This window comes from Nomascus leucogenys, chromosome 12 (assembly GCF_006542625.1).
Source record: "Nomascus leucogenys isolate Asia chromosome 12, Asia_NLE_v1, whole genome shotgun sequence".
NCBI lineage: Eukaryota > Metazoa > Chordata > Mammalia > Primates > Hylobatidae > Nomascus > Nomascus leucogenys.
The window spans coordinates 16,767,382-16,792,816 of record NC_044392.1 but is presented as its reverse complement, the minus strand read 5'-3'; the positions used below and the strand labels follow the sequence as shown (position 1 = coordinate 16,792,816).

General features: G+C 49.3%; 1 protein-coding gene across 1 annotated transcript; it reads right to left on the bottom strand.

The window, feature by feature from the left end:
• Positions 1 to 773: 773 nt before the first annotated feature.
• Positions 774 to 21,745, bottom strand: SLC5A9 (solute carrier family 5 member 9). Its single transcript, XM_030823874.1, has 12 exons — positions 20,441 to 21,745; positions 19,955 to 20,311; positions 18,714 to 18,819; positions 17,794 to 17,874; positions 17,268 to 17,473; positions 16,917 to 17,052; positions 15,410 to 15,517; positions 13,294 to 13,444; positions 11,337 to 11,505; positions 9,648 to 9,863; positions 6,623 to 6,782; positions 774 to 2,084 (listed from the first exon to the last, which is right to left on the bottom strand). The coding sequence occupies exons 1-12, from the start codon at positions 20,528 to 20,530 to the stop codon at positions 1,876 to 1,878; spliced, it is 1,989 nt and encodes a 662-aa protein (XP_030679734.1). The 5' UTR covers positions 20,531 to 21,745; the 3' UTR covers positions 774 to 1,875.
• Between the last annotated feature and the right edge of the window lie 3,690 nt (positions 21,746 to 25,435).

The following is a 25,435-nucleotide window of genomic DNA, read 5'->3' as shown; positions in this document are numbered from 1 at the left end:
AACAGCACGTCTTGTCTTTGGGTCAGATGAGATACGTCCGGAGTTTAGTAGAGGCTCAGTACAATAACAGGACAATAAAGGAGGAGGAGGGCCAAGATTGGAGGAATGGAGAGACATCTCTCAAATCTACAGAGGGGGAGGCACCAAGAGCCAGGCAGAAGGCAGGAAATTGTAGATTGAGGAAGAGACCTCTGAGAAATTCTGGGAGCGGGCTCCTGAGGAACATTTAAAAATAAGATATTCAGTATCCAATTTTAGATTGTGCTTCTGTGGTTTAAAATTCTTCTCCCCAAACCTTCAATATAATATGTCACACACAAATACCAGTGTGAAAGGTTTTGGGAGAAATCAAGGGAAAACTGAGTTCTCAGTAAGGATCAATGGGGAACAACGGAGAGGGCAGAGCCAACTAAGGTGAGAAGCAAGTGAGGTCAAAAGGTCAATGGAAACAAAAATGTGGAGGCTGCAGTGACAGGAGGTATTCATAGAATCTGCTGTGTCTACACCTCAAAGAAATAGAATTTTATTTGTATCCAGTTGTAATTACTGGTCAGTGTAAATGGATGAGAGTAGGGGCAGCCTTGACTGGGAGATAGAAGAAAGGCACGCCCTCACCTGGTGTCTGTCAGTAGGCTGGGGCTGTGATCTCACTCTAGGTGTCTGAGACTCAGTTACTTAAACTCCAAGTCAAGGAGACTCACCCCTAACAGCTAACAAACACTCCAAGTCACTACCCAGCCAGCTGCAGCACAAAGCCTACCAGGACCGTGGAGAACTAATGAACTCCATACACATTTATTGAACAGCTGTTATTTTCTGGGTACAAAGTCACTTGGGACATGGCCCTCGGTCCCTGCCCCCTGGAGTCTTCCATCTCGGTGTGATCAGTGCTGTGACAGAAGCAGGTCCAAGGCTATGGGAGCAGGAGTGGGACCTTGACCCAGGTTTGGACATTGCAGCAGCTTCCTGGTGAAGGGACACTTAACTGGGGTCACAGTGTATTCCAAGGTGTGCGGATACATGGCAAGCAAAGGGAGTAGGACAGAAAGGCACAGGCACAGTGGCTCCCAGGCTGTTTGTGCTGCTGGCTCTGGGGCTTACCCTTAAATACAGAGTAACATGTCTTGATTCCTCGAGGTTTTAGCAAGTCATGTCTCTCCAACTGCTTCTCAACGCCATAGAGATTTCGTGCATATTTGGGTTAGAGAGTAGGAAGAGGCAGAATTTAAATAGTGCTTTGGATAGTCCCTTGTCCAAGAGCTTTCTGCCCAAAATACTATCTGTCACCATGCTTAAAGTCCACCCTTGGCTCCCCACTCCTTCGGGTCTGACAGCCACCATTGGAGAGCCACCAATGGAAATATAGGACCCTCCTGGGTAAATTCATGCTACAAATAGATTATTGGTGAGAATAGAAAGATAGATAGAGAGGTAGGGGAACCAGAAAGGGGAAGAGGAAGGAGGATAAGGGGGAGCAAAGGTGCTCTTGGAGTTTTGCAAATTTCTTGCTGCTCCTTTTCTTGTATCCTCCACTTTTCTAATCTCAAGACACACATTCAGTAAAGGCTACTGAATACATTCAAGACGAGGGTGGAAACTGTTTAAGGTAGGTCTGTACGGCAATGTACCAGAAAGAGTGAGGAAACCCCGTGTGACTCCTGCTGGGTGGCCCTGAACAAACCCAGTGCTCTCTCTGGGCTTCTGTTTCTCCACTTGTCAAGTGTGCAGGTTGAGTTGGATTCTCCTCAGGGGAGCTTGCAGTCTTGACTTCTGTGGTCTCCAGTTTAGACAGCAAAGTAAGAGAAGAGCCTGTTTCTGTGGCTGACAGGCTTGGGCTTTGTTTAATCTGTCTACACTGAAGCCAGGCCTGTGGAATCATGCAAAATAGCCCCAGAGGAAGATGTTGATGGCCAGCAAAAGGACAGCATTGATGTTGCAGACATGTCTCCAGAGTGGCTGCTCCTCAATGCTTGTCAGCTTCTGTTCCAGCGCAGCCTTCTCTGCCGGGCTCAGGGCCTGCTCCGGCGCTCCAGGGAGCCCACAGAACCAGCTCCAGAGCAACTTTCCCCAGGACCTGCTTGGGGCTGGAGGGACAAAGCCAGAAGATGAAGGAGAGCAGGAGGGGAGAGGCAAAGAAGATTGGAGAAAGGAAAGTGATTGATAGGAGAGTAGGGGAGGGAGAGAGATGGTGAGAAACTGATCGAAAGTATGGGGGGTGTACAGAAAATGGGGAGGGGTGAAGCCATTGACTTGTACTTTCTGCAAACCACAGACTGGGTGCTGAGCTGGTACTCTAGACTAAGTTCTGATCTTGGCCACAGCACCCAAACAGTCATGTAGTGGAAGCACTACTTTCTTGGAGAGGGGATGGTGTATTAAGGTGGCAGGATAATGCAGTTCATCCCAATTCATAGCACGAGTCCTGAATAAGGGAAGAAGGAAGGAGCATTATCTCACCCAGGAAGAAGGAAGCGTTTGAACCAGACAGACTGCTACAACCGCAATTGGAAAGGGCACTGGGCTGCAAGCCAGAAACCTGGTTCCAGGGCCAGCTCTGCCATTAGCTGACTGTGAGACCATATGCAAATCACTCAGCTTCTCTGAGCTGGAGGTTCTTTCTGTCTCAGATGTATCAATGACATATGCCCCATTCTTCTCCGCGTTGTTCTGACTACCAAATGAGGATGGAAATTGGACAGCACTTTAAAAAGTTACCAGTGCTGGAGCAGTGGGAGAGGTTCTGGTGTATATGATATTCTAAATGTGCACGAGACCGAACCCATGCAGACATGGGCTTCCTCGGGGTGAGAAAAAAAGGTAACGCAATTCACTAAAAACTAAATTCAAAAGAAGTAATAAGGTAAATATTCTTAATTTTTTTAAAATCAGCAGATATTATATTACAAATAAAATTAATATAAAAATCCTTTCATTGAGATTGAAAAGAATGCACTGGGAATGAATGCTTTATTATGTTAATGGGTTTAGAATGTGGTAGCTGGTAAGTTCAATAAAACCACAGGATGTCAGAGATGCAAGAACCTTGGATGCCATCTGGTCTGGCTCCCTGATTGCACAGAGGAGAAAAAAGTCTCAGGAAAGGGAAGAGACTTATTTAAGGTCACATAGCAACAGAACTGCACTAACGATAATAGGAACTCAGCATTTCGTTTGTACTAAGCTTTATCATTTTCCAAGCTGTTCCAAACATTCTCTCTTTTGATTCCCTTGGCAACCTTCTGAGACAGAGGATGCACAGAGCTTCATATGTAAATTCATATGCCCAGAGAGCCTGTGTCACTAAAGGAGTTATTAAGTGGTGTGCCATAACTCAATAAATTCATATCTAAAAACTGGAAGGTACATATTTCTTTCAGATCTACTCTGCTGTCCTTTAAATATATTTTTATATTTAAAAAAATATATATAGAGAGAGAGAGGGAGAGGCAGGGTCTCACTCTGTTGCCCAGGCTGCAGTACAGTGGCATGTTCATGGCTCACTGTAGCCTCAACCTCCTGGGCCCAAGCAGTCCTCCCATCTCAGCCTCCTGAGTAGCTGTGACCACAGGTGTGCGCCACCATGCCCTGCTAATTTTTGTATTTTTTGTAGATATGGGGTTTTGCCATGTTGCCCAGGCTGGTCTTGACTCCTGAGTTCAAGCAATCCCCCTGTCTTGGCCTCCCAAAGTGCTGGGATGACAGGCGTGAGCCACTGTGCCAGCCTCCTTTAAATATTTTTAACTTTCCTTTTCAGGACTCAACATTATACTATGCCTACCTGCAGGCCTTTGGAGAGGGGGTGCCACTTCCCTATTCCTGATGTTTGTTTCTCTGGGCAGGGAAGGAGCTTTAGTGTATAATGGCACCAGCCTTTCCCTGCCCTTCTACTTCCTCATGGTGGTGGTCTGTGAAGGGGGGTAGGTTTCTCTCACTGGACTTCTTGGCTGACTTGATGCCTCCTTTTTCTTGCTTGGGAGCAAGTTGTCCACAGGGAGCAGGGATTTCTTTCGGCTTCTCCAGGGAAGTCTCTGTCCCTTAGCATGGGGACCAGCCGGGGAGTAGGTCCATTTGTGTAACTCTGTGTAAGTCTGTCTAGTTCTGGGTTTCAGCCGTGGGAAAGTACAAGCTGTCTCCTTCCTCTTTCCCTTTGGGAGCTTCCTTTGCAGCTTTGCCCCTTCTTCCTTCCTCCTTCTCTTGGCAGTTGCCTCATCTACAAAAGCTCAGGCTCTCAGATTGCTTTCTTCAATACCATAAGTTTTACAAGGCTCAGGACCCAGTCTTTGCAATGATGATGGGGGAGCAGTTTTTTATATGTATATATATAAAAGTCTCAGGAAAGGGAAGAGACTTATTTAAGGTCACATAGCAACAGAACTGCACTAACGATAATATGAATTCAGCATTTCGTTTGTACTAGGCTTTATCATTTTCTAAGCTGTTCCAAACATTCTCTCTTTTGATTCCCTTGGCAACCTTCTGAGACAGAGGTTATATGTGTGTGTGTATGTGTGTGTGTATATATATATATACACACACACACACACACAGAGGTTTTATATATATATTTGCAAAGCAAAATATACCATGAAGTAACTGGGGCAACTGATAAGACCAGGCAAGGTGATGTTGATCTTCAGTAGTGTCTTCTGAAGTGAGCCTATGTGGGTTTTAACTATGAAAGTTTGGAAAAAATTATATCCATCATTATGAATAGCTTTTTATACTGGATAATTGGCTTTTAACTGCTGTAGCTTGGGAAGAAGCTTTGAGCCTTAGACCTTGGTGGGATTCTGGGGCTTATGATGTCATTAACTCTAGGCAAGTGGCTGTTTCTCTAGAATCAAGGCCTTAAGCAAAGGTGAAGGGCCTCAAGAAAGGTGGGAGCCTTCTCAGGTCTGGAGGAAAGTATAGGGCCCCTAAAACCTGGCAAAGTCACGAGAACTGAGTGGCATGGCATTGCCAGCCATGCTGGTGCAGCAAGTGATGCTTTGCTAATCCTGTCTGTGCTCTTAGCTCTCTAGAATCATTTAAAGTTTGGCACACGAGAGGCTGGTATAAAACTAGAGCTATGGCCAATCCAATGAGAGAAAGCAGCTGCAGCTGCTGAGGGAACCCTAACTCCATCCAGGCACTGAGACCTCTTTTTAAAAAAAATCTTAATGATTTTACTGTTTTTTCACATGAAGATGCATTTTATTTCTCTGCCTGGACGTTATAAACAATGACATGCCATTGTGTTTAAAAGCCCAATATTGCTACGTTATTGACATTTTTATCCATTTTAGTGTAAACTCTACATCTTTGCACTACCTGTTTGCCTCCAAGAGATTCTCACTTCCTTGGGGACAGAGACTATGTCTTATTCACCTACTTGTATTGAGACTTTCTTTCACTGAGGCAGAAAATAAATTTAAGAATTAAATGTCTTTGAATTTTTAATTCACAAGGGCAAGAGAGATTAATTTTGGACTTTAATTTGCAAACTTATTTAACTTTTCGGAATTTATTTATTTATTTTCCTGGGATGCCTTTTTTTTTCTTTTACTTTTAGTTTCAGGGATACATGTGCAGGTTTGTTATATAGGTAAATTGCATGTCACTGGGATTTGGCATATAGATTATTTTGTCACCCAGGTGGAGCTTTATAGAGTTTAACATTTTCCTTGGGAATTTTATAATTGAAAAAATCTTTATAATGTTTTCACTCTATCATTAGAATGTTTTGATGCTGTTATTTCATTTCACTCCAGGAAGGTTATAGCTGCATTGTATCTAACACAGGTACCTCAAATCATGTCTTCAAATAATTTTCAACTTTAGATACTGTGTAGCCTTGGAGTAGATTTAACTGACATAATCTCTAACACATGTAGAAACCTCCAGGGATGCACTTCATATGTCATATGGCCCATCAGCAGCTCGAGGAGACACCCAGAGGTATGGGAGGTGTTTTGGAGGAATCTCATGAAAACAGAAACAAGTGTATGGAGGCATGGCTGCTCTCATCCCACGAGGGACAACCACGCTTCTGTATTACTACAGGCAGACTCGTTGAGCCCAGGGGGAGATAAATACGTAATAAGGAAAAGTGGTGGTGGCGACACAGGTGAGGGGTTTCTTTGTCATGCCTCATGTTTCCTTCCATGTGGAGGGAACATCGTGGGTGTAACATTCTTTGATTTTCTGCCCTTGTACTCATTCAACCTAGGGGAGGTGAAGGGACTTCCGTGTTGGTAAATTTGGGAAGGATAAAGAGGACGTGCTTGGCTCAGCCCTGTCCTTCTTTACAGGGAGGACAGGGCTGAGCCAAGCATGCCCTCTTTATTCTGTGCCCTGATCAGATCTGCTGGTGACTGGATGGGTACCTCTGTGGAATACGGGGGTTCAGTATTAGGAAGTGCATCTGCCTATAGATATAAACCAACTCTTTCCACTTACACTTGATCAGCAATGAGGGCACTATTTTGGCTCCGATCTGCCTGACTCATTAGCCCCGTGGGAAAGGAGTTAGGGTGATATTTATTGGGCTCTCTCAGAGGCCCCATCCCAAAGGCTGCCCATGACATAGGTCTGTCTCCCCTGTTCCTCTGTGATGAGTATCCCCCAGCCCGCCGCAGCCTACCTTCAGGCTGCTCCTGGCCCAGGCTTGAGCTCTCCGCTGCTCCACCTCCTGCAGGGCACTCCCCGGCTGGCCTCTCGGATATCTCCGGTGTGCTCTCGTGGGCCTCCTTCTCCAGCTCAGAGAGTGGGCAGTTCCGAGTCCACCATGTCAGGCGTGTGAGCTGGAGGGAAAGAAGACACTGGAGTCAGTTGCCTTGGAGAGAAGTCATGCTGTAGAAAAACAGAGGCCCATTTATGGAAGGCCATCTGAGCAAAAGCAAAGAGTCCAAAGAACAAGGCCAGGGCTGGGAGTCAGGAGGCTTGGATCTTAGCCCTGACTTCCTCTTTCTTCAAATATGAGCACTTCCTGCTCTGTGCCAGGTGCTGGAATACAGACCTGAAACACACCTGGGCCCTGTCCTCATGGATTTTACAGACTGAGGCAAACGAGGCAGGCACTTGAGAATAAGTCTTCAAAGGTCAGGCTGAGGAGTTGTAGCTTAAAGAACAAAAACCCTGTAGGCAATGGAGAGTCACTGCAGACTTTAAGCAGAAGATAGAGACTGTAAGTGCCGGGATCTTCCAAGGTCTCTTGGAGTGAATTGAAAGGGGTCCAGCCTGGAGGATGTTGTAAAAGTGGAGCCAAAAATAATGGGCACCTGAGGAAATGGGTAAAGGAGGTGAAATCAGGACACCGTGACTGACTGAAAGAGCCAGGTGAGGGACACGCGAGAGGCTAATATGGCTCCAGGGTTCCTGCCTTGGGTGACCAGACATGTAGTGGTGCCTTTCCCAGGAATAGAGAACACAGGACAAGGAGTGGGTATTAGTGCTGGTGAAAGAAGGAAGAGAGATAGAGATAGAGAGAGAGAACATGTACACACACAAATATGATGATGTGCTTCAGGAGTCTGCAGGTCTGCCAAGTGGAGATGTTCAGGCGAGGAGAAATAAAACTTACTTCCTTGGATGGCCCTGGTGGCTTTCTCTCTTCTCCTTTTTGGTGGCTCAGTAAACTAAAACACAGCAGTTCTCTGCCTCATATCAGTGGTGCTGGACTCACCACTGCCTGAGCTCTAAGGCAGCTTTCTGGTGCATGTTGAGCTGGGTATCCCTTATCCTGCTCCCAACTTCTTACTTGCCACTGTGCTGGGCCCAAGCATGCATCTCTCTGGGATCATGAGAGCCTGGGAAGCTTCCTTGCTTGTAAATCTCTCTCAATAAACCTTACCTAATACTTCTAATGGGTGTCACCAGTAGCATATGGACTGTGTCTCTTTATGTCACCAGGGGACAGTGGATTTTGGGGTTTGAATCTTGGGAGAGGGGTTTTGGCTGTAGATAGAGAATTGAGGGTCAACTTTATATAGAAAGTTGTTGAATTTATAGCCCAGGGGTGTTGTAGGGTGAGACAGGTTATAGGCCATAGATGGGTTCCTAAGGAACACTGATATTTCAGGAGCAGACAGAGAAGCCTGTGAAGAAGTCAAAAGAGTGATTGGAAGGGTAGGCAAAACAAACAACAAAAAAGCAAAACCTAGGGAAGAAATATTTCATGGAAGTGAACAGAAGAGAGGTCTTCGGGGTGCAGGAAGGTGGTCAGTAGTGTCCAGTTCTCTTGGGAATTCACTTAAGATAAAGACAGGAACATGACCTTTGATTTTAGCAATAAGATGTTATCAGTGACTTCAGTGAGAGCAATTTCAGCAGAAAGTTGGGGACAACAGCCAGACAGCAGCGGGTTGAGAAGCAGGCAAGAGGTGGGAAGTGGAAGCTGGAAAAGGAAACCATTCTTTGCAAAAGTCTGCTGTTGAAGGGAGGAGAGGGAGGCAGCAGGAACTAGAGGATAACAGGATTCAGGGAAGAATTTTCAATTGGGGAAGACTTCGGGAAGAAGAGTGAGGAAACAGGCAATGGAGAAGAGGTTGAGGATTCAGCAGGAGGAGGGGCTCATTTCTGGTGTGAGCCACTGGAGAAGTCATCCTGGGAAGGCCCTGCTTTTTTGTAGGAATCAGTGAAACCAAGGGTATAAAGTCGTCTTGCAAACTCTAAAGCACCATCCATCAAAAGATTATCCGTGATATCCACTCAGTGTTTCAAGGACTGTCTTCCAGCATGGGCTCTGTTATGGGCTGAATTGTGTCCTCCCAAAATTTCTGTGTCGAAGTCCTAACCACCAGTACCTCAGTATGTGACTATATTTGGAGATGGGGTCTTTACAGAAAATTAAGGTTAAATGAGGTCACCAGAATGGGCCATAATCCATTATGACTTAAAAGAAGAGGAGATTCAGTCACAGGCAGGCATAGGGGAAGACCGTGTAAAGACAAAGAGGAGAAGACAGTCTTATACAAGCCACAGAGAAAAACCTTGGAAGAAACCAACGCTGCAGACACTTGATCTCAGACTTCTCGCTTCTGGAACTGTGAAACCATACATTTCTGATGCTTAAGTCACCCAATCGGTGGTCTTTTATTTCAGCAGCCCTAGCTGTAGGCTGTAAGTGTTCAAGGGCCGTTGCTTGTGACAGGGGAGGATTTCAATTTGAGTTCTTCGCCTAGTAAGCTCTGTTTCTTTTCTCTTGTATTTGTTTCTTGGCCACTCAAAAATCCTCTATTCATTCTTCAGGGTCTAATTCAAAGTGTCCTCGTCAGTGTGCCCTCCCTGGGCCCCCAGGAGATGACTGCCTCTCCCTCTGTGCTTGGCCCCTCTGGTCGAGCTTGGTCCTTCTGCACTTTCTCTTTGTATAATGACAGCTTGTGTCAGCATCTGTTTCCCCCTGAGGATAGTCTCTGTCAGGGACCATTCATCTTTGTAAGCCCAGCACAGTGCCTAGCATATAGTAAGTACTCACTGAGTAATTTTTGAGTTGAATGAATTACTTTTCATTGGGGAATTCGTAGCCCAAGGTACTTTCCCTCCCAAGGACATCTGTGTGGCCACAGGGGAGACCATAACCCAACAGAGTAAAAGTCAGCAGTGGAATTCTAGGCTATGGGGGAAGGGAGAGCATTTCTGGAGGGCCTCAGTATGAGCACAACACTTGCCTGTTCCTCAGGGATGGGAGTTGTACAGAGGCTGAGGATGATGATGACAATGGCAGTGAGCCCGCAGAGGAGGAGTGCAAAGTACAGGTAGTGGAAGTCCTTCAGCACTGCTGGCCTCCGGTCCACGTCCCCACAGGCTGGCGCTGGGTATGAGAACTCCAGGATCATGCGCAGAAGCCCCACTCCCAGGCCAAACATGAGGCCCCAGAAAGCTCCCTGTGAGAGAGGGCAGACACGAGCTGAAGTGAGATCCAGGTGGGAGACCCTAGGAAGGTAAAACTACTTTGTCCCCAAATCTCTCTCCCACTGGTTCATTACTATGTTGGGCAAATCCATCTACTAATGGGAAAATGAGTTCCCCATTAATGCTGAGACTTGTCTTGACCTAAAGGCACAGAGGAATAGGGGCTCTAGAGTCAGATAGACTAAGATTTGAATCCTGGCTCCATTGTGAACTGACTGAACGAATGACTCGGCTTTGCTGACTCAGAATTTTCTCATTGGGGGCAGTAATTTAAAAATTCATAAACTTAAATCAGTACTAAGTTAATTAACAGATGGTTAATATTCAACTATAATGGAATAAGCTTTTATAATAATCAGGGAATAACAGGATCTCCTTCCCAACCTTCTGTTATGATAAATCAGAAATCAGAATAGAGACTTTCCTTTCATTGATATTGTTTTTAAGAAAAGCTCTGATACCTCTCATGTCTTTCTTCTTTATAGCTCCATTTGGCCCTAACCTGTACCTGTTCCCAGCATGTAATAGTATGGGAGATACTGATCCTGATTTCAAAAACTTTGGAATGAGCAGAAACACCCAGAGTTCAGCCAGGTCCTGCTGTGCGGCATGGTTGTCAGTGAGATGAGACCTGTGCAGACAGTAGACACTTGCTTAGGTGCACCATCAAGGGAGGGAGTTCTATGACCTCATTTTCAATGACCTTGAGCTCTCACATTGTTTTTGTGGACTGGTGTCCATGATATCCCTCAGCTTCTCATGGTACAGCCAGCCTGTCTCTTCTAGGCTATCCTGGGGAGTAATCAAGGCTCCAGCCCTGGGGTACCCCTAGCTTCCTCCCAGATTCTGTCAGGTGTCAGTGGCATTGTATGAATGATGCATGTGCAGGAACCCTTGTAAGGTCACATTTTGTCATCATCATTGTCATTGCTGTTATTTTGCTTACACATAGAACCGTATAGTGTTAGACATGGAACAGACCCTAGAGATATTACAGTCTCTCTTGCACGTTCACACACACTGTTCCTTGTGTCTGGAACATTTTTCCCCCTCCCATTAATCCTTCAGGCCTTAGCTCAGATGTCACTTCATCTAGGAAGTCTTCCCTGACTCCTCCCAGGAGCCCCATAGGTTAGGTGCTTGTGCTCTTTACTCTCCCACCAGCCAGCATACTTTATTACTATTGTTTATTCAGTTATCTCTCTGCCGGCCAAGTGATGGCACATCTATGTGAATCTCGTAAACCACTGCATCCCTGGAGCTGCCATTATAAGACTGATAAATGTTTGTTGAGTGAATGAATGAATCTAGGCTGGATGCTGTGGTCAGGAAAATGGAAGCCTAGAGGGGAAGTGGATTTTCCCAAGGTCACAGAGACCAGGTGATTGAGAGACCAGGTCTCCAGCCCCTCTGCTGTATGTGAGAGACAGGTACACTGCACTCACGGGCTCTGTGACCCTCTTGCAGAAGATGGCCAGCAGGAAGAGAGCGGTGATGGGTGGGGCCAGGTAACTGGTGACAGCCTGGATGTAGTCGAAGAGCTGCCCACTGTTGGAGCTTTGGATGATGGGGATCCAGAGGATGCTGATGACAACCAGGAACACCACAAACACTCTGCCAGAGAGAGCACAGGGCACTGAGGCACACTCTTGGGTGGGCATGGTGTGGTGTGGGGTGAAGGTGATGCGCAGGAACCAGGAAGGGAGAAGGGAGGGGAATGCACAATCACTAGATCAGAGAAGGTTGGCAGCCGGAATCTCAAATACTAAGATTCAGAAACTGAGTCTTAAAATCCCAGAATATTGGAATTTTGGAACTGAAGAAACTTATAATTCTAATGCCTCCGTGGCACTTATATATTAGACGCCTTCAAGGTCATGTCACCCACCTGTTGCTATTCAAAGAGGAATTCATACATTCCACCCCACCCCCCACCCCAGTTAAAGGCCTCTGGTCTCTGCTTAGAATGTCTTCTTCTCTTTTCCATCCCAGCCCTGTGTAGGGCAGCTCTTTCCCAGGTGACTGCAGCTTCCAGGGACTGCTCCCTCCTCCAGGCACTGATCCTCTCTCCCTTACTGTGGCATCATTGATCTTGGGAAAGAATCCCACTTATTCACCTGACTCCCTCTCAACAAACTGTGGCTCAGACCTAAGTCCCCAAAGCATTCTGCATGTATGATTTTGCAGTTGTGTGAAGTTGATGAAAAACTTTTCTTGGATGTGTTGGGTGCAATAACACATACGACCAGTAGATAGAGCCCAAACCTCACTGATTGAGGAAATGGTAGCAAAACCAGTTCATGTGCACAGATAAGGAATGCTTCTTTTGACATGTCACTGCATACCTGTCTTCTCCTCTCCTTTTCCTCCCATTTTGCCTCTCTCAGACTCCACTAGAGCATCAGCTACCCAAGTAGCTTCCCTGCCGCTCGTCCCCCTCCTCTTTGCACAATCTGTCCTGCACTCAGATCCTGCAATGGCCAGTCACCTTGCCTAGGGCTGGGGGTGCACAGATGAGCAGGCAGTAGGAATCCATTAGGCAGCCCTGGGCAGAAGGCATCTAGTGGAAAGAACAGTGAGTGCAAACGCAGGGAGATGTGAAAGAGCAAGATGCCTAAATTCAAGTACCTATCCACAAAGTGTGAGAACTTTAGTCCAGAAATCCAAGTTAGGGAACCTTTGATTATGAAGCAAAGATCTAAAAAAGGGCCCCTTAACCTTATGTAAACTACAAATCTCCAGCCTATGGAAAACCAAAAATTTTAGCCACCAAGTTATGCTTTTAAAAGCATAAAACTGTTACCCACAAGATAAAGTTCAAATTCCTTAGCTTGGTGTCCAAGGCTCTGCATCATTTGGAGACAGCCCTCCTATGAAAATCTCCACTGACGCAAATACCTTGCTGTGTTACCTGTGTTTCTACCTTTCTTAATAAACTGTGAGCACCCTGAGGGCAGGGCCGTATGACCCATCCATGGGTCCCCTGCATGTGGGATGTGATGCATAGGAGATGTTCAGAGTGAATCTGATGGATTAAATTAATAGCATTTTTTTTTAACCGGGTGTAACATCCAGAGTTGGTTGGGAATACCTTGGGTGAGCTGCTTGCTAACTTTGCTTGCACTTACACAGTTTACCTTTCATTTCTTGAGTACTTTTTCATCTCTCAATAACCCTGTTGATCAATTCCAAGATAAAGTTACCAGGGAAGAGGTGTTTTTTAGGAGGAGTGGTCCAGGGTTGGGGAAGGACTTACTTGAAATCATGTGGAGAGCTGGAGCTTGAACCCAGTGCTCTGGCTGCCAGTCCAGGGTCCAACCCAGCCACATCTGTTCAGGGTAACCCAGGGCAGGGGAGAGGGGAGACGGCACTTCAGAAGGAGGGAAGGAGGGGCCAGCGCACCTGCCCACCACCATCAGCTCCTGCTCTGTTGCCTTCCTGCGGAAGCGTTGCCACACGTCAATGGTGAACAGGGTGCTGCTGCTGTTGAAGATGGAGGTGAGTGAGCTCATGAGGGCGGCCATGATCACAGCAATCATCAGGCCCCGCAGACCTGGGGAGAGACAAGGCTCATGTGAACGGCTGGCCTGTTAAGGCTGGCTCTGCCAGGACCACAGAGGCTGCTGGAGCATTCTGTAGAGTCAGGAGCTGGGGGTGGGGATGAGAGAGGGAAGGGGTTGGATGAGGCTCCCATCCAGCACAGATAAGAAATCCTAGACCACAGAACTAGAGGCTGGGTTCTGCCCAGGCTCTGTCCCTGCCTTGCTATGTGGCCTTGGGTGACTCTTGCCCCTCCACCCCCCACCCTGAGCCTCAGTTTCCTCATCTGTCCTATTAAGTTGTGTATGACTAGGCAATCTCTAAGATTCTCTGAAGCTTTGACATCTCAGTCTAGGTTTCACAGCTTGTAGACACTTGGTTAGTGGGTTGCTGCTGGGGAGAGGAGAAAGGTGATTGTTAATAATTAGGTGGATCTGTTTAGTGTTTCTATACCTTCTTCATTGACATGGTGGTGTTGGGCTAAAGCCCTGGCCTGGGAGGTAGCAGCTTTGGGCTTGTTTCCTGGCTCTGCAAGTAACCAGCTGTATGTATGATCCTTGGACTAGCTCCTTGCCATTTCTGGGCCTATTTTTCCACTTGAACAAGGGAAGATGGGACCCACTGATATCTGAAGTTTCTCTGACAGTGATCAAGCTTCTAGAGATATGGCTGCTCACCCCTGGCGAGATGATCCCAGCCTTGGTGCCACCTCAGTCCTCTTTCCTTCCAAATCCATATATTTAACCACCTTCTGATGTCCCCCTCTCTCCCTTGAAGCGTCACAGGTGCCTCAGACTCAAGTGCTCCAAACTCAGGTGCCCATCTCCCTCTGGGGCCTTCTGTTCCCCTCTTTAGTTATTGTCTTTCTAGCCCCAGAACAGAGCTTAGGGCTACCTGAGACCCTTGCTTTGCTCCCCTCCCTGTTTACCTCCAACCTGCCCCTCAGGGCAGCTCTGTCCTAGCTGGGCCTCCCTCCATGGCCACTACTGCCCGGATTCACTCCTCCTCCTACCACAGGGAGGGAATAACTCTACTCTCTGCTGCCCTCCATAATCCCACCTCTCTTCGTATGTCCTTAATCTCAATGTCATTATAAACCCACCATCTAAAGGCCAAGATCTGGGAGCCTTCTTGGATTTCTCTGTCTGTATTATCCCTCAAATCAAGTCCTGTCAATTCAACCTCACAAACATCTTTAAGTCCCTTCTCTCCATCTCTGATGCTAGTGACTTGGTCCACCTACCTGGACCACTGTAAACGCCCCATGGACCATCTCCCTGCCTACCCCCAACCCTGCCTCATACAGAGTCGTCTACGCAGACTGGTCTTGCTAAAACACAAACCAAGTCATGCTCTCTCTGACCAAAACCCCGCAGTGTCCCAGCGCTCTGCTCTAGAACAAGGCTTGGCTGTGACATCCCCACCAGGAAGGTTGTCTTCATTCCTCCTGGCTCTTGAATCCACACTGGGCTGCTTTCATTTCAGACTTCATGCCCTCTCTTCACCCTGGGCCTTTGCACGCACAGCTTCTCATCCCTAGAATGACATTTCCTATGCCCCTGCAGCTGTGTCTGCCTAAGCTTTAACTTGGGATGCAGCTCCATTTCCTTCCCTCTGGGAGACTTCCCAACATCCTCCAGCTGGGTCAGGTGCCTTCTTAGGGATCCCTTAGCCCATACTGGGTCACCACACTGGTCCCACTGGATTGTGCCTCTGACAAGTCCAGGCACCCTGGAGACCACATGATGCCTGAGCAGGGGCCTGCCTTTTATCTCTGCATCTCCAGAACCTGCCCACAAAGCTGGTGTCTTATGTACAAATGCTTGTAAAAAGTGTGTATGTGTGTTAGGATGGGGGTGCAGAAGTGTATAGTTTTCTTCCCTCTTCCCATCCATGTTAGTGCCTTCCCTCCTGGGCAGTGGAGATTGGAGGAGGCTGGAGGTGAGAGTGCAGGGGGGTGTGGGGAGAAGAGACTCACCAACAGGCATGAGAGCCATGACCAGCTTGGGGTAGGCAATGTTGGAACATCCCACTCGGGCCCCACAGATTCTTTGGCAGACATCAGGGTCCACGCAGCCCACCTCGTCTGTGGAAGAAGTGATGGCAATTAGAGTCCATGATCTCGTGCCTTCTCAGTTGGCCTAGTATTTGCTTTCCAAAACTACAGGATAATGTTCACTGGAGACTCTGACAGGGACCCATGTCTACAAGGTTGAAGGGCAAATGGTGTCTGGGTCTTTGGTAAATTTCTTGTCCATATACTTACTACCTGATTCACATTTTTTCTTTTTTTTTTCTTTTTTTTTTCTTTTTTTTTTTTGAGACAGAGTCTCGCTCTGTCACCCAGGCTGGAGTGCAGTGGCACGATCTCAGCTCACTGCAAGCTCCGCCTCCCGGGTTCACGCCATTCTCCTGCCTCAGCCTCTCCGAGTAGCTGGGACTACAGGCGCCCGCCACCACGCCTGGCTAATTTTTTTTTTGTATTTTTAGTAGAGACGGGGTTTCACCGTGGTCTCGATCTCCTGACCTCGTGATCCGCCCGCCTTGGCCTCCCAAAGTGCTGGGATTACAAGCGTGAGCCACCGCGCCCGGCTCTGATTCACATTTTTTCTACTGAAATACTTATTATATGTTTGGCCCACAAAGCCTAAACTGCTTACTATGTGTTCTTTTTTTTTTTCTATCTTTTTTTTTTTTTTTTTGAGATGGAGTCTCACTCTGTCGCTCAGGCTAGAGTGCAGTGGAGCAATCTTGGCTCACTACAACCTCCACCTCCCGGGTTCAAGTGATTCTCCTGCCTCAGCCTCCTGAATAGCTGGGATTACAGGCATGTGCCACCACGCTCGGCTAATTTTTGTATTTTTAGTAGAGACGGGGTTTTACCATGTTGGTTAGGCTGGTCTCGAACTCCTGACCTCATGATTCACCCATCTCAGCCTCCCAAAGTTCTGGGATTACAGGAGTGAGCCACCATGCCCGGCCTTCTTTTCTTTTCTTTCCTTTCCCTCCCTCCCTTCCTTCCTTCCTTTCCTCCTCCTCCTCCTTTTCTTTCTTCCTTTCTTCTTCTCTTTCCTTCTTTCCTTCCTTCCTTCCTTCTTTCTTTTTCTTTTTTTCTTCTTTCCTTCTTTTCTTTCTTTTCCCTTCCTTCCTCCCTCCCTCCCTCTTTTCTCTTTTCTTTTCTTTACTTTTCTTTCTTTTCAACAGGGTTTCTCTTGCTCTGTCTCCCAAACTGGAATGCAGTGGGGCAATCACAGCTCACTGCAGCCTCAGCCTCCTGGACTCAAGCTCCTGGACTCAGGATCCTCAGCCTTCCAAGTAGCTGGGTCTATGTGTGCACACCACCATGCCCGGCTATGTATTCTTAATAGACAAACCTTGCCAACCCCTGCTCTGGTCTAACATTGCCCAGGGCCACATTCCCATTCTCCAGACACTCCTTGAAAGCCCCCAGATCCCAATACCCAGAGAGCAAGGCTCACTCTTACCTGGGAACAGGGCCCGGCTGATCATGCCAGGCATGACGATGAAGAACATGGGGAGGATCTTCAGGTAGCCCCCCAGCACGGAGCCTCCCTTGGCATGAGACAGACTCTTGGCCGAGAGAGACCGCTGCACAATGACCTGAAAGGGCAGCAAATGAGGAGTGCAGCGCAGGTAGAGGAGAGGCTCACTAAGCCACAGGTGAGCCCTGACACTGGGCATGACCGTGCCCCTTCTCCAGTCCAGTCACAGTCCCAGAATGAGGTCCAACCCTCTATGCATCCAGACACTGGGTTTTTCTGCAGGAAGCCACCCCACTTCCTGACAGGCTAGGCTAAGCCTGGCTGGGGGATTACCTGGTCTGTGCACCAACACCAGGTGGCCAGCACTGTGAGCCCGAAAATGAGACCTGGCCAAGGGATGTCCCCGCTCACAGGGTCCCGAAGCATGTGGAAGGCATCGGGCCGTGGCAGGTGACAGGTGGTGTTGGGGACTGTGACATTAGGGATGGCCTGCCTGTACCGCTGCTCCAGACCTGGGTACCAACCCACGTCCTGAAAGCCTGTGAGGAGACAGTGAGTGAAGCAGCCCTGAGACCCCACTGAGCCTGTCACTCAGCAAGCCCAGCCCCAGCCTCATGTAGGCCCTCAGGTTGGAACTGGCATGGGGATTGGAGATGAAGGAGGAAGATGGGGCTTGGGCTCAAGACCCTTGGTTTGAAGTAGCAAGAACCCCATTCTTTGGGGGCCCCAGCCTGGAGAGGGGACATGGCTCACATGGCTCTATGCACTGGAAGGTTTCAGTCGAACTGTGGAGGTGACAGAGACAGGACAGAGAGGAATTTAAGAATGAGGGTGGGGTATATTTAGGTCTCTTCCTTACCCAGAAACATGAGGACCAGGGCTCCCCCTACCATGATCACCGTCTGCAGAGCGTCTGTGTAGATCACGGCCGTGAGGCCCCCTGGGGACCCAAGGAGAGGGCTCATCAGTCAGCACCAGTTTGGGGTCCTCTCTGGCTGCCTGCCCTGTGCATGGCCACACTGGGGAGACCAGAGAAGACACAGAGTCCTCTTAGCAGGGGAACTCTGGCCACCTGCCTTTCTCCACACCTAGTGCTCCCCTCTCCCTCCCCGGCAGGATGCCAGCTGGTCACAGTCAAAGGTGCCGGGGTCCCTTCTTTCTGTCTTGACAACAGCTGACTGTGGCCATTGCACCACAGCTTTGTGTTATTGTTTAATATCCCAAGTCCATTCCTTGTCTTGTAGTTCTGCCAGGAGTACTCCCTGCTTTCTCCTCCCAATGCCCATCTAAATGCCCCCCGTCTCTGGACCCCAACTTAACCATCAGTCAGGCTGTCCTGTGCTGGCCTCCCAGGGTGCCCAGCCCTGTGCAAGGAGATTTGGAGGAGGTGGGTTGTGGTCTCTGCCTGGGGCAGCCTGCGGTGACTCTGGCTTTGGTCATAGTCCCCTCTCTAACCTGCTCCCTGGGCAGTTCGTCTTTTGCGGTATTTCTTACTGTCTCTCCTTCCCTGTCTCTGCTTGACCTGTTCCTCCTCCCATTTCTGCCCATTTTGTCCCCCTGGTCTCTGTCCCTGTGTCTTTTATTCTGTTCCCCTGTGTTCTTCTCTTCTGCGTCTCTGTCTCGGGCTCTCTTTGTCTCTGCCTCTCCTGTTTCTCCTTCTCTCCGTCAGCATCAGCTTTCTGTCACTCTGTCTCTCTCTCTGGTTGTCTCTCCTTCAGTCTTTCTCTCTGGGTCTCTGCCAGTCAGAAGCTTCCCTCTTGCCCTCTTCTCTCTGCCTACCTGCAATGGTGTAGACGGCAGTCACCACCAGCAGGATCCCTGTGGAGAGGTACAGGTTCCAGCCCAATGCCATCTGGATGAAGAGGGCTCCAGAGAAGATGTCAGTCTGCAGAGAGCCAGGACCCAAGAGGCCAGGCCACCCGAGGCCCTCAGTAGGGTTGTATGGACACATCACCTGCCTGCCCAGCAACAAGTGGGCACCTTCAGCCCTCATCACATGATGAAAATGAGCTTAAGTGCTATGCTAAGGAGTGTGGGTTTTATCTTGCAGACACTGAGGTGCCATGGAGACTTTAAAGCAGAGAAGTACTGTATAAAGCCTCCAAACTGAGATAAATTTAATTGCATAGCTGGTCTGCTAGACATGAAGAGAGTGATGAGGAATGAAGTGGAAGGCTGAGGAAGTGAAGGAAGGCGCTGGGCTGGAGAAGAAGAGCTCATTTAGGAGAAGAGAGGAAGAATCAGAGTTGCTGGCTGCTCCCTGGCAGAGCAAAGCCTGCTTGGCTGCCAGGTGGCCCACGGCTGACCCAATGCAGCAGGAGCCCTGGTGCAGATAGGCATGGGTCTGGGTCATCTACATACTTGGGTTTATTAGCAGACATGGGCTTATAGCCTGAGCCTAAGCTGACTTAGGGTGATTCTCAAGCATTGGTGGAACAAGGGACTTAAAGTGTTTTTCAGCCCTGGACCTGGCAATGGAGTGATTCATTTCCCTTTAGTGTATGCTTGTAGATACCATTCCATGATTGTTTTGTGAACCTGTTATGGGGTCTAAAACATAACAGAGCAGAAGGAGCCTGGACTGGGTCATGGAACCCATACTTCAGCTTCAGTTCTAGAGCTAGCCCTCTGTGTGGGCTTGGGCAGGTCATTTGACCTGTCTAGGTTTGTTTCCTGATTTTAGATCAGTAGAGGAAGATTAAAGACCTTTCTAACTCCAAAAACTAGGCAACTGATGCACAGTTGAACGAAGAATCCATTCATGAAAAAATAAATGAATGAACTCTGGATTGTGATTTATTTGAGTGTAGGTGCTGTCATTCACTCCAAAACCATTTATCATTCATCTCTGAGTACCCCAGTGCTGAGGCAGAACATGCGTTAAAGGTTTATAGGTCCCGCCTTCCTTTTTTCCAGCTGTGATTGTCAGCTTTCCCTCAGCAACACGCACAGGGTGATGCACTCAGCAGTTCCCTAATTAGCATTTCCAGACACAATGACCACATGGCAGTGACACCTACCGAGATCTTGGTGAAGATGTAGAGGATGAGAGACAGGACAGACATGTACACCTGGATCCTCTGGCCCCCAAATCGCTTCTTCAGATACTGTGGCATTGTGACCACACCTGCTGCGATGTACACAGGGACGAAGACCCAGCCAAGGGCCAGGAGCAGCCAGGTTGCCTGGAAGAGTGGGGAGAAGAAGAAGGTATCCAGTTCCTGGTTGTAGATAGAGGGGCAGCGTCCCACCCAGGGGCAGCGCTGTGCTGTGGGAGGCCCTCGAACAGAGAAATAAGGGACCTGGGACCTGACCCCAGTCCTCCCGTGTGACCTTGGATGGATCCCTCTGTCTCCTCCAGACCTTGATTTCCTCATCTGTGAAATGGATTCTCGATTCACCATGTAGCCTCCCAGGCATCTCTAAGGATCCTCCCAGCACTAATGCCAGAGACGGAGGTGGGTTAGACCCTCATTATTCTGAAGAAACCAAGCCAGCTTCCTTACGTTCCACTCGAAGCCACCCACGGCAAGGCCTCCGGCAGCCCCTGTCCCAGCCAGGCCGATGAACAAGCCACTGCCCACATTGCTGGACATCAGAGATGCTCCAATCTGCAAGGCACAGTTGAGTCAAGGGTCAGGAGTCAGGAGTGATCTGAATGAATCTGGAGTGAGGACCATGAGTAGTGAGGAAGCATGGAGCTGATATTTATTGGGTACCCACTGTATGCCAAGCACTGCATTCATAAATACATTTAATTCCACAGATATCCGCAGGGAGGGGTATTAGTCATCCCAGGTTACAGAGGAAGGAACTAATGTAAGGAAAGATGAATTTGCTGGCTCCAGGTCACCCAGTGAGTAAATGGTGAAGTGGGAAGGAAGCCTGGAAAGTGGGGAGTGTGGACCTCCACCCTGAGGCCGTGGGTCTGAGGGCCTCCAAAGGAAGGAAGCTGAAGGGGATAGGGAAGCCCCACAGGAGGGAAGGAAAGGCCCTCCCACCACCCCAGGGCGAGCCAGGCAGAGGGAGGAGCGGAGGGACTGAGCACAGGCCAGGTCGACCTCTGAGCTGAGTTAGTTCGGCGGGGGGGGGGGGGGGGGGGGGACCGGGGGGGCATCCAAGCACTTGGAGGCAGTAGAGAGCAGTGATGATGGTCAGCACGATCAGGGCAGTCAGCGCCTGTGCAGCATCTCCAGGAACCAGCTGGCCTTCTGAGTATGGGGACTCATTTAATCCTTGACACAACCCTCAGTGCTACTTTTATCCCCATCTTACCCATGAGTGAACTGAGGCACAGATAGGTAACTTGCCCAAGTCTCAACTAGTAAGTGACCAAATAAGGATTCAATCCCTGGCTGTCTGGCTCCAGTAACACTACACAAATGGTGCTTGCCACTTAATGAGCACTTGGCCAATATTATCTCTTATTATTAGATGGGATCTGTGACAGGGAGGGGAGAAAGGGGAGAGGAAGGGGCTCTGGAGCCTGGGAGGAGGCCTGAGGAGACCTCGGGGAGACGGCCGGGGGCAGCTGGGGGCAGAGCCGTGTTCCTTTTTGTATCCTATGTCACCACAATAAAATCACTTCCTCTATCAACGCCTCAGCTTCTTCACCTATACAATGTGGGACTCACTTCCGCCCAACTTCCTGTTCTTCCGGAGGTGCTGTGAGAGAGAAAGTGAGAGGAAAGGAAAAGCATTGAGAAATTCAGACAAAGGCAGTAACCAGTGTAAAGGCACAGAATGAGCAACAGGCCTGACATTGCTGAGGCCCTGGTGCCAGCGCCTCTGACACGTGCACATGCACACTCACATGTGCACTCACAGGCACAGTACACATAACACACATACGCACACTGACACGCACATGCACTCACACAGGCACAGTACACACATACACTGACACACATGCACTCACACACAGGCACAGTACACACATACACACTGACACGCACATGCACTCACACACAGGCACAGTACACACACACACACACACAGACACATGCACACACACACAGGCACAGTACACACACGCACACACACTGGCACATTGCACTCATGCACATACAGGCACAGTACACACACATGCACACTGACACACGTGCACTCACGCACTTGCACAGTCGCACACATACACACACACATGCACATGTCCTCGTACATATGCCCTCACATGCACAAGTATGCACGCACGTGCATTCACAAAGCACACTCATGCACACACAGTACCCACATTCACACATGCATACACACTCACACATGCATACACACTCACACATGGAAACAAATTCACACAGGCACTCACACACACACTCACTCTTCCTCTCTCAGGTGGTCCCAGGGTGCTGGTAGGGCTGGGCTGGACCACCCAGTTAGAGCAGAGAACACCAAGGCCTCCTACTTCAGGGGAAGAAGCCTCCCCCAGGCAGTTCTTGGAGCAGTGAGGCACCTCCACCGCCACCCAGCCCAGGGTTTCTAACCTCACTTCTGCTCCTAACCCAGGAGACATCAACAAGATCAGCAGGGGAGGCCCATATGGGGAGGAGGACCATGCAGACCTCTGGAACAGGATGGGCGACTTCACCTTCTGATCTCAGCCTCCCAAGCCACACACTGTTCATGGGGCACAGACTCAGGGCAGGGCAGACGCCCAGACAAACACTCCAGCAGTGCTGGTGGGACTGAGCTTTCCCTACCCAGAGCTGGTTCTCACTCCGGCCTCAGGCAGGACCCAGGTCTCAGGTGCAGGAGGCACAGCTCACAGCCTGCCTCACCAGAGGATGGGGAGCACATCCTCTCTTTCCCACTGGGTGCCTGCTGTGTGTTTGGGGCGCAGTGGGAACCTGGGAGTGCCTGCCAATGACTCCCTCTTGTTCGGAGGCCTCGGGTTCCTCACACTAATCGTTGGGCCAGAGCTGGGCTCTCTGCGGGTTGACCAGACAATCAGCAGGGCCCCTGGGCTTCTCCCGAAGTGATCAGAGGAACCTGCTCTGTCCTGCTTCTTTCTCCTCCTTTCCTTCATTTCCAGGCTGTGATTTGGGGGGCACTAGCTGAAAAGAACCATTTTGAAGGGTTTTTCCTTCTTCCTGATGAGAAGGTGGCTGGTAGCACCAGTGACCCCGCCACTGGTCCTGCACTGCCAGGCCCAGCTCCCCGCCATCCCTGGGGATTCTGTCATGCTGGACAGACAAGAGCTCCCTGCCCCTACTTCTTCCTGTCCCAGATACCCAAACCTTCCAGACAGCCCTGGAGAGCTCCTGTGTTTCTGCTACTCTTTAACGAGTCTGTGACCACTAGAGAGTGGGGAAGGTGGTGAGAACGAGAAGGGTGGGGAGAGGCGTGGAGATGGCTGGTGGTGTGAGTGTGCATGAATGTGTGAGTCTGAGTGTGCACGTGTGTGTAAATGAGTGTGAGTGCATGTGAGTGTGATTGTGACTGTATGAGAGTGAGTGAGTGCATGAGGGAAGGTGTGAGTGTGAGAATAGGAGTGTGATTGTGTGCATGAGTTTGCAAGTATGTATGAGTGTGGGCATGTATGAATGTGTGTGGGTGCCTTTGTGAGTGTGAGAGTGTTGAGTGTGGGTGAGAGTGTGCATGTGGGAGTGGGCATGCACACATGCCGTGTGTGAGTTTTGCATGCCTGGATGTGTATACTGCTTCAGCTACCACTGGGGCTGATGACTCTACTGGTAATTTTTGAGGCAGGGCTTTCCTCCCTCCATCCCATTCTAGGAGGAGGAAGTTAATTTTGAGGACCAATAGAAATGTGAGGTGGCTTGATGGGAGAAATTGTGGCTCACAAAGGTTTGGGGATCGATTCCCTGAGGTTGTTGGGGATTTTACCTCTGTGATTCCCCTAACTTAGAAATGTGGGGTGGCTTGATGGGAGAAACTGTGGCTCACAAAGGTTTGGGGATCGATTCCCTGAGATTGCTGGGGATTTTACCTCTGTGATTCCCCTAACTTAACTGCTCTTCAATATTAAGCTTATGTGTCACCTTCCCCCCAAAATCTTTCCTAACCCTAGCTGACTCCACTGTCGGGTGGTCAGGGGCTTCCAAGCTCTGGTGAGTGCCCCCTGCTTCCCTCTGGCTCAGCAGTGCACATGATGTTTATGAATCTATCTGCCCCACTCAGCTCTGAGCTTCTCTAGGACAGGGACATTCTAGATTCATCACTGCAAGTCAAGTGCCAGATGTAGGGCCACACCTAGGAGGGGCCAGGGGATGTTTGTCCAAGGTGTGTGCTAGCAAGGCCACTCAGGTTGCAGGGTGGGTTTGGGTGGGAGAGAAGGGGCCCAGAGTCAGGAAACACAGTGGGGAGGTCTTTGCCTTGGTCCAGGTGTGAGAAGATGGGACAAGGGCTTGGATAGTGGGGGGGAGGAGAGTTGGGAGCCTCTGCACTAGGGGTGGTTGAGAAGGGTCAACTCACTGGCCACCAGCTCATGGACCTCCCAGCCAGGAAATAGCCGCCAATGGTCCCTCGACTTGCACGGATGGATGACTGGAAAGGAAATAGATGGGATGAGGATTTCTCAAGCCTCTCTGAACCTCTGCCCTACCCCCTCCACGCAGATTTCCTTCCCCTTGGTGCAGGCGCTGTGGGGACACAGAGGGTGAAAACTGAGGCAGAAGAGAGCTGCCTGAGGCTGGTTCCACGGTTTCTAAGCTATGTATCTTGGCAGAGTCACTTTCTCTGTGAGCCTCGCCATTCATCTCCTAGGGCCAGTGTGAAGAGCAAAGGAGGTAACGGATGTCATGTGTGTGAAGCCATTGATTGTGCACTCTTGTCCCCTTATCCTTCCCTCCCCAAAGTGCGCTTTCAGAGTATGATTTAGTATCACCTCCTTAGATGCGTAGTGCTCACCCTTTCTCTGAGCTGATCCCCTCCCTGCTCCCAGCCGGGCTCCCACGCTGGAGGCGGGAGGACAGAGAGGGCTGCAGTTTGACTGTGATACTGAGCCCCGAGTAGAGTTATAGGTACTGCTGTGGAGTTTCCCTTGCCCTGGGTTGAAGTCAGATCACGCCACTGAGCTCCATCCAGGACCTCCCTGTCTTACACCAGTAGGTGGTCAGTTAGCAGCCTGTTGGAATATTCTCTGGAGATACAGGGTGAGGGCAGAACAGTGGGTGGGGAAGGATTAACTTGAAGCAGCTATTCAGATGCAAAAGCCAACAGTTCTCTGACCTTCCCCTAAGGGAAAATAATTAGTCACCAGGGAGTGATAAATGTGTGTGGGGCCTTGTGCTTGTTAAGCTTTTGCTTGTATTTCCCTTGTCAGCTCTGATCCTCTTGGAGGCCATATGAGCAAAACAGATCCATTTTACAGATGTGAAAATGGAGGCCCAACATTGGAAGCAATTTGTCCAAAGTCACAGAGGAGTTGGTGCTTTTCTCGGCTGGCCACTTCCAGGAGCCAGCGATCATCTGTTAGCCCAGTTCTTCCTCACACCAGCACTAGAAGGCAGGGACTGTTCACCCCCCTTTATAGATGAGGAAAC

Bases quoted from the DNA above. Each gene is read 5' to 3' on its own strand.
- SLC5A9 (XM_030823874.1), bottom strand. From the start codon at position 20,530: ATGTCCAGCAATGTGGGCAGTGGCTTGTTCATCGGCCTGGCTGGGACA. The intron at 18,820-19,954 runs GTAGGTGTCACT...GGCTCTCTGCAG, and splicing joins ACATCTTCACCAAGATCTCG to ACTGACATCTTCTCTGGAGC. The intron at 2,085-6,622 runs GTAGGCTGCGGC...TTGTCCCTCCAG, and splicing joins GGGCCAGGAGCAGCCTGAAG to CCCCAAGCAGGTCCTGGGGA.